The 15,986-nt window shown below is 29.8% G+C and overlaps 2 protein-coding genes across 9 annotated transcripts in view; both read right to left on the bottom strand.

Moving 5' to 3' along the window:
• Positions 1-2,798, bottom strand: part of LOC119610408 (putative uncharacterized protein DDB_G0291812) — a 37,157-nt gene extending 34,359 nt beyond the window's left edge. For 2 of the 5 annotated variants that reach the window (XM_037965583.1, XM_037965582.1), the window contains exon 1: positions 1,985-2,555. The gene's annotated coding sequence lies outside the window, so the exon portion shown is untranslated. Of the gene's footprint in view, positions 1-1,984; positions 2,556-2,657 lie in introns of those variants that run through there. The other 3 variants (XM_037965584.1, XM_037965586.1, XM_037965585.1) reach the window with 3 other exon arrangements.
• A 5,420-nt stretch (positions 2,799-8,218) lies between these two features.
• The window catches only part of LOC119610410 (phosphoinositide 3-kinase adapter protein 1), a 34,334-nt gene continuing 26,566 nt past the window's right edge, over positions 8,219-15,986 (bottom strand). For 3 of the 4 annotated variants that reach the window (XM_037965588.1, XM_037965590.1, XM_037965589.1), the window contains 4 exons: positions 12,475-12,643; positions 12,130-12,347; positions 11,711-12,061; positions 8,219-11,573 (listed from right to left, as the gene is read on the bottom strand). In XM_037965588.1, the coding sequence (XP_037821516.1) occupies positions 9,205-11,573; positions 11,711-12,061; positions 12,130-12,347; positions 12,475-12,643 (3,107 nt within the window). In that variant the 3' untranslated portion in view covers positions 8,219-9,204. Of the gene's footprint in view, positions 11,574-11,710; positions 12,062-12,129; positions 12,348-12,474; positions 12,644-15,020; positions 15,436-15,986 lie in introns of those variants that run through there. The other variant, XM_037965591.1, reaches the window with a different exon arrangement.

Below are 15,986 nucleotides of genomic sequence, written 5' to 3'. Positions count from 1 at the left end.
TGTTTTAGAAGGTTTTGTAGGCAAAAATAATGACGGAAAATGTAAAATGTGAACTCTTGAGGACGATATAATACAATATGTTAGAAAAAATATGTGATTTTTAATAACAGAAAATAAAATTTTTGTAAAATGTTTAGTTTCGTAGAATTTTCCTTTTATAGAAAATTGTCATAAAATTTGGTATTTAAGAAAAATGTTTATTAAATCTTTTATTTAAGGGATTGGTTTCTTTAAAAGAATTGTTCGCCATATTTTCAAAAATATTTTTTAATTTTCTATTTGATGAAAAATTTTTGTTTTTGAAAAAGAATACATTTCTAAAAAGTAGTCTTCTTTAGTTTCTCTTTGGTTCCTGTATAAAGGAAACTCTCCAAAGTTGTCACCTTTTACATGAAAACAAAGTCTGTCCATGAAAATAAGTTCTTAAGAACAATCTCTAAAAAGACACTTTTCCTAAAAAACTTTCTAAGAAGAAATTTTTCTACTGAAGACATTACATGAAAATACTTTTCTTAAGATAACTGTCCCATCAGACATTTTCTAATTAAACTTGAAGTTATTTCTAAGGAAAACTTCCTAGTAAACATTTTTCAAAAAAAAAAAAAAGAGTCTTCTGTATAGATGTCACTTTTCACAAGGAAAAAAGTTTGTCCAAGAAAGACAGTTGTTAAGAACAATCTTCAAGAAGACACTTTCCCTACAAAACTTTGTAATAAGTCATTTTTCTGCTGAAAACATTACATGAAAATACTTTTCTTAAAAAATCTGCCCCATCAGACATTTTTCTAAAGAAACCTAAAGACACTTTTAAAGAAAACTTTCCATGTAAACATTTTTCTTAAAAAAACATTTTTGTGGAGAAAGCTGTCCACAAAGACACATTTGTAAATAAAACTGTACAAGGAGATACTTTTCTACATAAAACTTCCTAAAGAAAATAATATTTTCTAAAGAAAATTGTCCAAGAAGACTCTTTTATAAAGAAAACTCTCGAAGAAGATAATTTTCTAAAGAAAACTATTCAATATACATTTTTATGTTGGATGCTGTCTAAAAAGACACTTTTTTAAGTAAAACTGTACAAGAAGACACTTTTCTATAGAAAAATTCTTCAAAATTACTCTTTTCTAAAGAAAACTGTCAAAAGAAAATATTTTTATAATGGGTACTGTCCTACAGATTGCTAAAAAAAAGAGATTTTTATAAAGAAAACTCTTTTCTAATAAAACTCTTCTAGAAGAAAATGTTTCGAAAGAAAACACTTCTAGCGAAAATGTTTTATTTAGGCCTTATTCTGAAGAAAAATTTCCAAGAAGACACTTTTCTAAAGAAACTGTTCAAGGAAACTCTTTTCTAATGAAAACTATCTAAGAAGACTCTTTACTAAATAAAACTAGCCAAGAAGCCAATTAACGAAACCACTAATATCACTCCTTACGCAAATACACTTTAAATAATATAAAAACTTTCCGCTAAAATTTATTTATCTAGTAGCTACCTCCTTGATCTTCCTTTGAGATTTAAGTTTTTATTAAAGTTTTCTATTTTTTTTTTCACTTTGGCATTCTTCCCTTAAGACATGATTAAACTTTTGAAAGATTTTCACTTTTCAACAAAACAAATATACACCAACACAAAAACACATACATACATACATACATATGTGTAAGAAATTTAAATAAGTATAATGAGAAATTGTGAAAAAACGCAAACTGCACTGCATGTTCTACATTTATTAAATATTTATCAATTAATTAACAGACCTTTTAATGACAACCTTTTAAGTAGTTTTAGGTCTTTTATATGTACGATATTTTAATTTTTCTAAAAGATGAGAAACAAAGAACAAAAAACATCAGAAATTTACGCACTCATACAAACGCAGCGGAAACAGAAACGTATGGGAATAACGGTAACAAAGTGAAAAGAAAACAAAAACAAACAAAGAAACAGAGATACATTATTTGTTTAGCAGGAGACTTACAAAGAGACAGAAGAGAGTGAGTGAGTACGAGAAATACGCAAAATAACTGAAAAGAACTTGTGCAAGGATGTCAATCCTTGTTGCTGTTGTTGTTGCTTTCTGTTGTGATTAGTTTTTTCTAGTCTTGTCTATTGTTGTTGCAGTTGTAAAGTTGTTGGCTTTTTTTCTTTAGCAACACAACGTAAAAGCGACTTTTACTTTTGCCAACTTGAGTCTTCTGCATATTTATTATGCGTTACATTTGTATTTGTGTATTTTTATTGTTGTTCCGTGTGCCTGTGCTTCTTTTATTTGTCTCTTTCTCTTTTGTGCAAAAATTCTCTTTGTTTTGATTTGTTTTGTTGTTGCGTTTCTTTGACTTGTCAGTTAAAAAATGGGTTTGGATGAATGTTGTTTTTTTTAAGCACGACTGCACTTTTATAAAAGTGTATGTATACATACGTGTGTATGTGTGCCTTAATATTTGTAAATGTATGTGTTATACCTAATAAGAAATAAATATTTTATTTCATTTTATATGCATTTTTTTCATTATTTTCTCTATCAACTTTTTTTGTAAATTTTGAAATTTCTTTTTTACTTTAAAGATTTTTTATTTAAGTTTAAAACTTTTATTTCTTTTGCTTAAAACAATTTATAAAGCTGTGTATTTTAATCAAAATATTTCCATTACTTTTTTTTCTTGGTTTTTTTAAGTTTTTTTCACAATTATTTTATTTTATCAAATTTTAAATTTTCCTCGTTATAATAAATATTGCGTTTGTTCTTTTTTGTTTGTTTTTTTTCTTCCGTCTTTAGGCTGCTATTCCTATAAATTTACTTTTAAGACTGAAAATGTATCCTGTCTACACACACTTGTTCGCTTCGTTTTATTCGGCTTAAGAGCTTTTTTTAGGTTTTTTTTTTCTTGTTCACCCTTCTCCTTGCCTTTGGTATTCTTAATGTCCATTAAAAAAGCTTTTTCATTGACTACAGTATATGCAATTGTTGTTGTTGTTGCTTGTTATATTCTTATTTTGTTATTGGTTTCAGTTTCTATTTGTTTTTGTTTTGGTTTTTTCTTTCTTTCAAAGAAAGGGTTGTTCATCCATTTTCGAGAGAGAGAGAGAGAGAGAGAGAGAAAGAGAAATATGACTCTCTTTATCTTTCACTCACTCTCTCTAATTACTGCTCTCATTTTTAAATATTTTTCTTTCGTAGGTAAAATATAATTAGAAATTAAGGATAAAGGGTGTTTTAAGTTTTTCTTATAATAAATATTTGAGATTATTTCATTGAAGTTCGCTGATCTTTGACTGAAAGGATCGTTGAGTCAGTTTTACACATTTCTGTAGAGAATATGTTCTGAGAATGTTTTATTTTCAAAATTGTTTATGTATATTTAATGGAAAACTAATTAAATCTCATGAATACGTGACGTATACTTAATAATAAGAACTTAATATTATGTATACGTCACATATCCAATACAGGCTATTTTATGGAAATTTCTTTTTATAATTACTTTTTTAACAAAATTTTGCAGTTTATTTCAGATTTTATTACTGAAAATGCAAAATTAAAAAGAATTCCCAAAAAAGTTTTAAAAAATCCTAAATATGGGATTTTTAGTTTCTCTTTGCTATAATATTCATTCCAAGGGCGGGATTATTGAAACCTTTTATAATATATAACTAATAACATATGTATTGGGCCATCTAAAATAGGCAGTGTTGCTAATTTAAAGTATTCCCGTCAAATCTGAAGTTAATGAAATTGCGAGAAAAATGCGTTTTAGCGGTTAGCGGGAAATTGTTTCTAATAAACATATAAAATAGAGTAATAGACTAATCTTAAGTCTAGTGTATAGTCTAATCCATAGTCTAGTCTAGTCTATAGTCTAGTCTATAGTCTAGTCTATAGTCTAGTCTATAGTCTAGTCTATAGTCTAGTCTATAGTCTAGTCTATAGTCTAGTCTATAGTCTAGTCTATAGTCTAGTCTATAGTCTAGTCTATAGTCTAGTCTATAGTCTAGTCTATAGTCTAGTCTATAGTCTAGTCTATAGTCTAGTCTATAGTCTAGTCTATAGTCTAGTCTATAGTCTAGTCTATAGTCTAGTCTATAGTCTAGTCTATAGTCTAGTCTATAGTCTAGTCTATAGTCTAGTCTATAGTCTAGTCTATAGTCTAGTCTATAGTCTAGTCTATAGTCTAGTCTATAGTCTAGTCTATAGTCTAGTCTATAGTCTAGTCTATAGTCTAGTCTATAGTCTAGTCTATAGTCTAGTCTATAGTCTAGTCTATAGTCTAGTCTATAGTCTAGTCTATAGTAGTCTATAGTCTAGTCTATAGTCTAGTCTATAGTCTAGTCTATAGTCTAGTCTATAGTCTAGTCTATAGTCTAGTCTATAGTCTAGTCTATAGTCTAGTCTATAGTCTAGTCTATAGTCTAGTCTATAGTCTAGTCTATAGTCTAGTCTATAGTCTAGTCTATAGTCTAGTCTATAGTCTAGTCTATAGTCTAGTCTATAGTCTAGTCTATAGTCTAGTCTATAGTCTAGTCTATAGTCTAGTCTATAGTCTAGTCTATAGTCTAGTCTATAGTCTAGTCTATAGTCTAGTCTATAGTCTAGTTCTATAGTCTAGTCTATAGTCTAGTCTATAGTCTAGTCTATCGTCTAGTCTATAGTCTAGTCTATAGTCTAGTCTATAGTCTAGTCTATAGTCTAGTCCTATAGTCTAGTCTATAGTCTAGTCTATAGTCTAGTCTATAGTCTAGTCTATAGTCTAGTCTATAGTCTAGTCTATAGTCTAAGTCTATAGTCTAGTACTATAGTCTAGTCTATAGTCTAGTCTATAGTCTAGCTATAGTCTAGTCTATAGGTCTAGTCTATAGTCTAGTCTATAGTCTAGTACTATAGTAGTCATAGTCTAGGCTCTATAGTCTCGTCTATAGTCTAGTCTATAGTCTAGTCTATAGTCTAGTCTATAGTCTAGTCTCTAGTCTAGTCTATAGTCTAGTCTATAGTCTAGTCTATAGTCTGTCTATAGTCTAGTCTATAGTCTAGTCTATAGTCTAGTCTATAGTCTAGTCTATAGTCTAGTCTATAGTCTAGTCTATAGTCTAGTCTATAGTTGTCTAGTAGTCTATAGTCTAGTCTATAGTCTAGTCTATAGTCTAGTCTATAGTCTAGTCTATAGTCTAGTCTATAGTCTAGTCTATAGTCTAGTCTATAGTCTAGTCTATAGTCTAGTCTATAGTCTAGTCTATAGTCTATAGTCTAGTCTATAGTCTAGTCTATAGTCTAGTCTATAGTCTAGTCTATAGTCTAGTCTATAGTCTAGTCTATAGTTTAGTCTATAGTCTAGTCTATAGTCTAGTCTATAGTTTAGTCTATAGTCTAGTCTATAGTCTAGTCTATAGTCTAGTCTATAGTTTAGTCTATAGACGATTCTATAGTCTAGTCTAGTCTATAGTCTAGTTTTAGTCTAGTTTATAGTCTAGTTTATAGTCTAGTTTAGTCTAGTCTATAGTCTAGTCTATAGTCTAGTCTATAGTCTAGTCTATAGTCTAGTCTATAGTCTAGTCTATAGTCTAGTCTATAGTCGTCTATAGTCTAGTCTATAGTCTAGTCTATAGTCTAGTCTATAGTATAGTCTATAGTCTAGTCTATAGTCTAGTCTATAGTCAAGTCTATAGTCTAGTCTATAGTCTAGTCTATAGTCTAGTCTATAGTCTAGTCTATAGTCTAGTCTATAGTCTAGTCTATAGTCTAGTCTATAGTCTAGTCTATAGTCTAGTCTATAGTCTAGTCTATAGTCTAGTCTATAGTCTAGTCTATAGTCTAGTCTATAGTCTAGTCTATAGTCTAGTCTATAGTCTAGTCTATAGTCTAGTCTATAGTCTAGTCTATAGTCTAGTCTATAGTCTAGTCTATAGTCTAGTCTATAGTCTAGTCCTATAGTCTAGTCTATAGTCTAGTCTATAGTCTAGTCTATAGTCTAGTCTATAGTCTAGTCTAGTCTAGTCTATAGTCTAGTCTATAGTCTAGTCTATAGTCTAGTCTATAGTCTAGTCTATAGTCTAGTCTATAGTCTAGTCTATAGTCTAGTCTATAGTCTAGTCTATAGTCTAGTCTCTTCTAGTCTATAGTCTAGTCTATAGTCTAGTCTATAGTCTAGTCTATAGTCTAGTCTATAGTCTATAGTCTAGTCTATATTAGTCTATAGTCTAGTCTATAGTCTAGTCTATAGTCTAGTCTATAGTCTCTAGTCTATAGTAGTCTAGTCTATAGTTAGTCTATAGTCTATCTATATAAGTCTAGTCTATAGTCTAGTCTATCAGTCTAGTCTAGTCTATAGTCGATCTAGTTATGTCTAGTCTAAGTAGTCTAGTCTTATCTAGTCTATAGTCCAGTATAGTTAGTCATAGTCGTCTATAGTCTAGTTAAGTCTAGTAGTCTATCTATAGTCAGTCTAGTTTATGTCTAGTCTAGTCTTATTAGTCTAGTTTAGAGTCTTAGTTGTTATAAGTCTATATCTAGGTCTAAATTTTCTAAGTCATTTTATAAGTCCATCTATTAGTTTATAGTCGTCTATGTTTAGTTTATTAGATATTTTTAAGATTTTCCCTAATTAAAACCAGTTTTAGTTTCAAAATTATATATGTATTTTAAAAACTCATTCTTATAGTTAATAATTGTTTATTGGAAACGCTGTTTAAATACAAAGCTTGTTCTCTTTTTTAACAATAATCTCTTTCCCTCTTTTGTCTGCCTTTAAAAAAATTGTTGAGAATGCTTTTGTCACACATGCTCTGTAATATCTTTATCCATTTGGCATTTAAACAAAGGCACAACTTTTGTCAAAAATAAACAAAAAAGTGTTTTTTATTTTTCTATCCAACATTTACTCACACTTTTCCTACTCTCGCACACACATGTACTTGCACAAGTACTTTTACGTTGAAATATGTACAATGAATAGAAAAACAGCTGTAATGCAACCGGAAACCAAATAGAAGTAGAACGAAACTTTTCCGTTTAAGGAAAAAAAAAATAAATAAAAATCATTATATGAAAAAAATCAGCTGAGAAAAAGGAATACATAATAAAAAATAAACTACTAGTAGTAAAAGGTTTCAAATGAAATAGTTCAACTATTTTTGTATATACACATAGATACGTATCTATATACAAATACAATTTATGTTTGTGCATGTGTGACTTTGACAAATATTGAATACAAAAGAGAGCTTTATGGACGATTATCTCTATATGTATAGATATCAATGTATGTTTGTAAATATGTATCCTATTGTGTGTAGATATACAATTCAGATAAAATAGTAAATAGTAATGCCGGTTTATGTATTCTATTCAATGTTTACTCAAATACATATAAGTATGTATGTATGTATTAATGTGGGGATTTAAGCAAATATGCAGATGTATATGTTTGTTTTTTGTTTAATATGTATTAAATCGTTTAAACGAGTATTACTTAATTACAATCTCGTTATTATCATGTATATGGAAAATTGTCATCTTGTTTTAGTGCTTACGACCTCTATCCCTAACTGGGCCTTCTATGTAAGACCCTTTTATGGATGATAAATCATGGTTTCTTAAAACTGTTTTTCACTTTTTTAATTGCAAAATTTGAAAATTGGACTTATTTTCGCACTGGACTTTCGAAAAATTGATATTAAACGTCAGATTTTTAGATTTAGCTAATAAATGCTTTCGTATATTCACACTGAGCTGAGCTGGAGGCATCTTTGTTTAAAAGTTTCAAAATGCCATAGGTGAGCGGGTGCGCCAAGAGAAAATTTCTTCATTCATCTAATGAAATGCGTTCATTAGATGTTCTTCATTAAATATATGAAATATGAATAAAAAATATTTCCATAGCAACTTCGTTCGTCTTTTATTATGAGTTTTTGTAAAAAGTTAGTGAAACCACATTCGTGAATACAATGAATTTTCATCTTTTTAGTTATTCTTATTTACTCTTTTTATTATTCACCCCCAGTTCTCCTTTTTTAATTTTTTTAAAAGTTTTAAATGTCAATGAATATGTTTCATACATGCAATGAATAGTTTTTATATATGTAATGAAACAATCTTCATAATATGTAGACATTTTAATGCTACGTTTGCTGTACTAAACATTGAAATAAAAATTCACAAATATTTTTTTAGTGGTTTTAAACAATATAATTTTTTTATTTTTTTTTTATTTTTTAACTTAAAAATATTTTACATATAAATGATAATACGTTTGAGCATATAAATTTAAAATTTAATATATAAAACTAGATTTATTTGTTTGTTTAATATAAATGTTTAATTTTTTTATATATTTTTTAATTCTTTAAAGAATTCATTTGCTTAAATATAAAAACCTTAAAAGAAAAATATAATAAAAATACGAAAAATTATAATACAAAGTAATGAATACAGCATGCAATAGTAATTTGCAAAAAAATCGTTAAATAATTTCTTTCATTCAATATAAAAACCTTAAGAAATTAAATAATTCGTTGGTTTGTTCGTTTGCTTTTTGTTGAGATAAAAAAAAACAAATTCAATAATGATTTAATAAATTTATGTAAAAATTAATCAATGATATGTTTAATATATGTTTGGTTGTGTGCCGTTTTGCATAAAAAGTTATTAAAAATATAATAATAAAAAACAAAAATTTACATTTAAACTTATATATTTGTTTTTAAAATATATTATTTTTATAACTACAGTCTTAAAATTTTTTATTATTGAAACTTTAAAAACTTTTTTTTTAACTAGCATCTACTCATTTTGTGTTGATTTTTTTTATTAAAAAAATTATTAATAATTAAAATATTTATTTAATAATAAAAAAACATATTTAAAATACTAAAAAAGATCATTTTTTCACTTTTAAAAACTATGCTGCTTTTGTAAAACTTAAAAAAAAAAATAAACTCTTTTAGAGCTAATTTTAGGTTAAACAAATGCTTAACAATTATTAATATTTTAAATAAAACTCTAATTTATTAAAGAGAGAGTCGCCTTTAAAAATGATAACATTTTCTATATTAACAAGAAATTCGGTTTTAGTTGTTGTAATATAAAGCAAACTGTCGATAACTGTCTCTTACTCTATCAGGCTCTGACTTAATGTGGATTTAGAGCAATAGCTTCTGTTTACCACATACATACACTTATTTTAACTCTCTTCTTCTCTCTCTTTCTCTCTAACAATTCATATAATTGTGATCATCGCCTCCTGCTGCCACTTCCTGTTCTTCCCTTTTCTCTTCCTCTAATTTAACAGCTGCTGCCTCTAAATTACTGCCCACATTTTGATAAACTTCCGCCTGGGTCTCTACACTAGCTACTTGTGCTTGAGCCAAGGGTGCCTGTTTGGGCTTAAAAGATGAACAATTTGGTGTTGCCTTTGTTAGCTTTCCATAGATGATATTGGATCTTTCATTCAATTTAATTGTCTGCAAAGTAACACCATTTTGATAATTGTGCTCTTGTTCCTGTTTAGCTTCCATAATGGTGTTCAAATAATTGTTGCTATTGGAGGAGGATAAATTCTGACTGTTATACACGGGTATATTAGAGGGAAACATTTGATAGTGTTCCGAGCTGGTGGGACTAGTGGGAGTGTTGAGTCTTGTACACGAAGACATGGGTGAGGGGAAAGTAATTTGATGTCTTTCATCGCCGGGTGTAGAATTGGGTGTGAAGATGGGTCTGGGTGGTGGGGGTACTAAATAGTTGTCCATCAATGATCCTGGTGAACCTAAACGACAACCAAAACGTCTTTCCTCATGATCTGAATGAGTGCCGGAATCACCCAACGAAGTGCCGCTACAATTGCTGCCCGTACTTAAACGTCCCGAAGAGGATGATGAAGAAACCGATTGTAAACTCAAAGAGCTTATGGGTCTAGCTGATGACTTGAAACTAGAGGAGGTGGTAATGGATGATTTGGTTTCATCTAACACACTATCCACACATGATTTTTCATGATGTAAATTGGAGGTGGACTTGTGTCTGGAGAATAATTTCTTAAACTTATCAAAGGGTGTATCTCTCTTCAGATGAGTTCTAACCTGATCCTGTATACGTTCATATTCTCTTCTCATCTGATCAAGTTGTTCTTGTTTCTCACGGAAACTTTGTTGTACATCATTACGATGTTTCCATTTCTCCACCAAAACCTCTACTTCACGTATTGATAAGACATTATTTTTGAAATCATGCATTATCTCGGCCAATTCATCATCAACATTGGATCTCGCCGAACTGGAGGCATCCGAGGCTGAACGTTTCAACGTGCCATAGGTGGGCTGGTGAGCCAAGCGTTGTGAGGAGCCCATGCGATTTAGACTCAGACGGGATTGGTGTAAATGTTCCTCTTCTACGGGACGATTGGAGGGTTGGAACAAATAGTTGCCATCATCGGTATTGATGGGTGATAAAGGTTGTGCTGTTTGCTGCTTGGGCAGTTGAGTTTGAGCTGGCGGCACCGGTACATTGGAAGGCTGCATAACATAATCATTATTCGCAGCAGTGCTGGTGCAATTCTCCAATACTTGTGAGCATTCCTGACTAAATTTATCTGTCTGATAAATGGGCGCATCGGTGACATCTTTACTAGCCTTATTTTGTTCCTTAGAGGCATAGTAGGGTGGTTCACTGATTCTCAATTCATTGCTGGTTATTTCGCCGGTGGTTATGACCTTATTACTATCGAAATTCTTGCAAACATCTGCCGAGGAACCCTGTAAATTCTCCTCTTCAGTTTCGACACTTATGTAGTTCAAATTGGACACGGCCAAAGTTTCGCCTTTGTTTTTGTTTTCAGGTGAATTCTCACGATCCGAACCACTAGACATTTCCATGTATTCAGCCTGCGTTTGACCCTCCACCATTTGACGATTTTTGGGAGATTTTGGGGATTTGGGTTGTTTCTGTTTGGGTGAAGTGGGGTGTGATTTAACTGCTTCTATGACAACTTTGTTGGCTGTTGATTTACCACTGCCTGTAGTATTGTGATTATTCTTCGATTCTCCACTTATGCCCTTGAAATAATGATACATGGTAGTTAGTTCATGGAATTCCGAAAAACTCATGATGTTGCGCGCCAACTTATGATGACCCTCCATATCGGCCAATTCGCTGGGTGTCTTACCAGCACAATTACGAATGCCACAGGCAGTATCACCACCCGGACACTCCATCAATTGCATGCACAAACGATTTAAGCCCCATCTGGCGGCGAAATGCAATAAGGTGGGATATTCTTCAGGGCTGGATTCTCTAAGGCTTAAGAATTGATTTTGTTTCTGTTCATAGGGTCCATTGAGTAGATGGAAATTGGGTGGCATATTCTTTTGGAAACACTGCAAAAGATGAACATCTAAATCTTCCTTTTCGGTAGGTCCAATACCTAAAGCATGACACATGAATTCTATGGGAGAATCTTCGGAGCGTAGCAGTTGTTCCAATTCGCGTAAACGTGATTCACATTTAATGGGTCGGGCTCCTAGGGATTTCTGATTCTTTTCCAAACGTATTTCAACCATAGTGGAAATTTCCATGCAGGATTCTAGTGGGGGAAGATGACAATAATAAAAGGAAAGGGGTTAATTTTGTTAGATATAGTTAGAGTTTATAAATTTAACAATTCTTAATCTATTAAAGAGATTCCGAATGCTTTTAGCTTTAATTCAACTATTCTCTTACCTGGTATAGCAAACTGCACCGTATAGGGATTACGACATTTGAAATTTCTTATCTCTATCAATTCCCCTGATTTTTCCACAACAATCTTTAGAACATCATCCTTTTCCAAGGGATCATTTAACATGGCCACTACTTTATTCTGGCCAATCTTTACTTTCTTGGGTAAAATGGTAAAACCATCCGAACATGAAGAGAAACTACGTGATATACCCGAACCCGAATCATGACAAACGGGACGTTGACACAAGGCACGACCCAATATATCTGTAGCTATACCCAAAATATTACTAATCTGAGCTTGATCATTATCGCGTATAACACAACGACGCCATCTTAAGTAATTGGGAAGAGCTAGAATTATAAATTTAGATTAAAAATAATATAATTTTGAAAGTAAGATCTTGAAGAAAAAAACTTACCAGTTTTATGAATTTCTTTAACTTTTTCTTCAGTAACATCGAGTAAAATGCCCAAAACCTTTTCAACTCTTACTATACTCAATAGCTGAGACATCAAAAGAGAGTGTGATAAAGCCAAAAGAGCGGGACATAAAATGATAATTTGCAAGGCAGTGTTTTGATATTTATAAGCGATCTCATCACTAAAGGGACCATCTTCGATTTTGATGTGCAAAAAGCTAAAAGAAAAGTGAAAAATAAATTTATGAAAAACATAAATAAGTTGCTTATGATCTTGGTCTTCGCTGAGTTTAAGACCTGATTTTTTTTTTTTTTTTTTTTTTTTTTATAAAAAGTTAAACTTACTTGAAAGGTTTGCGTCCACGTTGTTTGGTTATTTTATCGAAATGATTTTTTAGAAAATTTGCCCTTAGTATTGCTCTTTCACTGTGTTTGGCTGTCACTATTAGAATATCATCCATGTTGTAAGAACCTGTAGAGCTGGTCATGCTGTTGCTCATGGTGCCACAGTTGTCTAAAAAATAAATTACATATTTTAAAAATGTTTAAATTAAAGTCGATTTTTTATATATTTTTTTTCCAAATTTTGTTATTAGGTAAATTTAGAAATACACACACACACAACAAAACACTCTTTCTTTCTCACACTCCCATGGTATGGTGATATTTTAGATAAATATTTTGATAAGAATTTATGTTTTAGGATTTTTATTTTTCCGATTTTGATTTTGTGGTGGCAGTGTCAAAGTGTGTTGTTTGCATAGGTTTTGTTGTTGTTGTTGTTTTGTGTCCCCGGTTAGAGAATGGCAAACAAAAATAACATACACATAAGTTTTTGTTGTTTATATATTTGTTTTGATGATTTCTTACATGAATCTAAAATCTTGGTGGGAAGCAGAAATGTCAACAAAATGTGAAAAAAACGCGATAAGAAAATTTTAAACTGCAGTTTATGTTTTTTTTATTTGTTATTTTCCAGCAGTTTAAAAAAGAAAAATGTTTTAATATATTTTTGCAGTTGTGCGTAGTCGGTGTTCTTGTATTTTTTTTTCCCCAAAATGTCACTTGCCACCCGTTTTTTTCTTAAAAGCCTACAAATGTTGTCTTTTACATATTTTTTTTTTATTTTTCCAGACATTAGTCTGTAAGTAGTCAGACTTTATCTCTCCTTTTTTGAAAAAAGGGTCAAATTTTATTTTTTTTTTTTTAATATTAAATAAAGAGGGAGTGTCTTTTCTTTTTATTTAATTTGTTTCTGCTTTGTTGCAATTATTATATATTTTTTTTTCTTATTTAAAGCATATGCTGCTGTTACTCCCTAAGTTCCTTGATTTTTTTGTAATATTTTTAGTATTTTATAAAAATTTTTACTGCCTGTTGCAAAGGCTTATTATGCCAGACAGCTGACAAAATTCATCTAAAAACAGCCCGTTTTTTTTGATGGCTTTTTTATGAGCCATACAAAATTGGAGTAGACAAATTATGAGGAATTTTGTAAAAATATTAAAAAAAAGTTATATATAAAAACATATTTTAATTTGTTTTCTATTTTTTTTTTTACAAAATTTCTTGGAAATTAGTATTTTTAATAGTTTTTTTTTTTGGTGCCCAATATTTTTCTTCAGATTTTTTATTATAAAATACTTTACAAAAAAAATTATAAAATTTTCAAATAAATAACAGTTTTTAAAAAGTAACTAATCCCCTTATCATTAGACACTGAAAACTTTATATTTTTTGGTTAATCAAAATGTAGACTACAACAAGGCAAAGATATCGCTCTTGTCTAGAAAAATAATCTGGTTTTATAATATAAAAGACAAAAACAACATGAAACAGACTACTCTCTAGATTACTAGGGGAGAGTAAAAGACAATTATCTCAAAACTTGATTAGCAGTATCAGCAACGAAATTTACAACTTTTGAATAGCAAAATTAGCACTTTATAAGTCTTATAAAAAACACTAACTACTCTTTAGTTTACTAAGAGACAGTAAGTGAAAACTGGCCTAACTTTAAGTGAGTAAGGAATACGAATTTCCAGGAGATAAAGTTGACTTTGCAATTACATTTGCTAAGCAAAATAAACAGTTTATAATCTAAAAAATAACAAAAATTAACTAACTACACTCTAGTTTACTGGAGGGACAGAAAGTGACAATTGATCCAATACTAAGTAGATTGGAAGGTGAACTACTTACAAAAGATTAAAGTTAACACTGTAATAGATCATTATTGATGAATAAATTCCAAAAGCATATAAAAAATGTTATACTGATTACTACCTAGTTTACTGGGGAACAGTAAGTGACAACTAAGCTAAGTTAATAGGATTGAAAACTTTTAACCTATAAGTTTGAATGGACAATAGATGAGCAAAATGATCACTTTCTAAAATAACATTAAAATTACGTTAAACTGACTACTCTTTAGTTTACTAAGAGACAGTAAGTGACAATTACCTTAATGTTAAGACAAATCGAAAGCAAACTTTTTTTTGCTTTTTAATAGTTGAATTTTCATAAATAAAATAATGTAAAATGCAAGAAACCTATTTAAACTGACTACTCTTTAGCTTACTAAGAGACAGCAAAAGGAAATTAACCTAACTTTACATTAATTGAAATGTAGACTACAAGGGTTAAAGTTGACTCTGCTATACAACAATTTCAGTGAGAAAAATAATTACTTTCTAATGTTAATTATAAAACACTTTAAACTGATTACACTTTAGTTTACTAGGAGATCAGCCAGTGACAATGGACTTAATTTTGAACATTAGTATTTAATTTAAATGGTTTTTTGTTGAACAGAAATATTTTTTTTTAATATTTTACACTTTTGTTTAAATGTTTTAATTTTTCTTATTTCTTAATATTCCATAAATTACCTTTGCATAAAAATACATTTAATTTTAAATAAATACGTTTACGAAAATCTCTTCATAATCCAGTTTATATCGAGAGTAAATTACACAAAACGCTTTAGCACTGATTTAATAAATTTTACATTTAAATCCTTTTTTATGGTTAAACTTTTTTTCAAATGTTTACAATAAAATACCATAAATTTAGTCACGTTTTAAACATTTAATTTAAATTAAAGAAACACACAAAAACTATTGCATTTTGTTATTGTTGTTGTTGTTTTGAAAACGTAACAAACTGTTGACACTGATTAAAAAGTAAATTTATTTAACAATTTGTGTGAAAAAAATCAAAGCATACACGAAAAACACAACTAAAAAGATTTTGTTGATGATGCTACTGCTGTTGACGCTATGACAGAGGTTTGTTGTGTGATGTTATCGCGGGGCCCAGCGCACAATTACTGAATGCCTGCATCTAGACACAAATGTTGAACTTTTTGACACCCACCAAACAAAAAACTATACATACATGTATAGAGAAAAAAATAAAAGAAATCGAATAAAAGACACAGGGACAGTCAAACAAACAGATATTCAAACAGTAGCTAAAGATATTTTTTTTTAAAGATGCAGCCAGCAAAATATACAAGAAAAAAATCTAGAATTTTTTTTGCTTTATTTTGACAGTTTGTTTGTTTAATGTGAAAATGAAAGAAGGAAAGATTAAAAAGGAAAATCAAAAAAAAAATATATAAAATTTTTTTTAAACAAATTGTTGCTATTTTTTTCTGCAAAAAAACTAAATATTTCCTGTTTCAAAAGATTCTTACTCAAAATCCTTTAAAACTTTTAATGTTCATAAAGGGTTAATTTAGTTTCCTGTTTACTTTTAGCAATAAGGATCCCTTTCCCCTTTTTTTCTCTCTAAACAAATTAAATTGATATATTTTATTTAGTAATTTACTCTAGCCAGACATCAGCAGACAG

The sequence above is a fragment of the Lucilia sericata genome, unplaced genomic scaffold (genome assembly GCF_015586225.1).
Source record: "Lucilia sericata isolate MDLA Ls3-8-SP2 unplaced genomic scaffold, ASM1558622v1 Contig001180F_arrow, whole genome shotgun sequence".
NCBI classification, from domain to species: Eukaryota; Metazoa; Arthropoda; class Insecta; order Diptera; family Calliphoridae; genus Lucilia; species Lucilia sericata.
The sequence above is the reverse complement of the archived record's forward strand: the minus strand, read 5'-3'. Positions and strand labels throughout refer to the sequence as shown.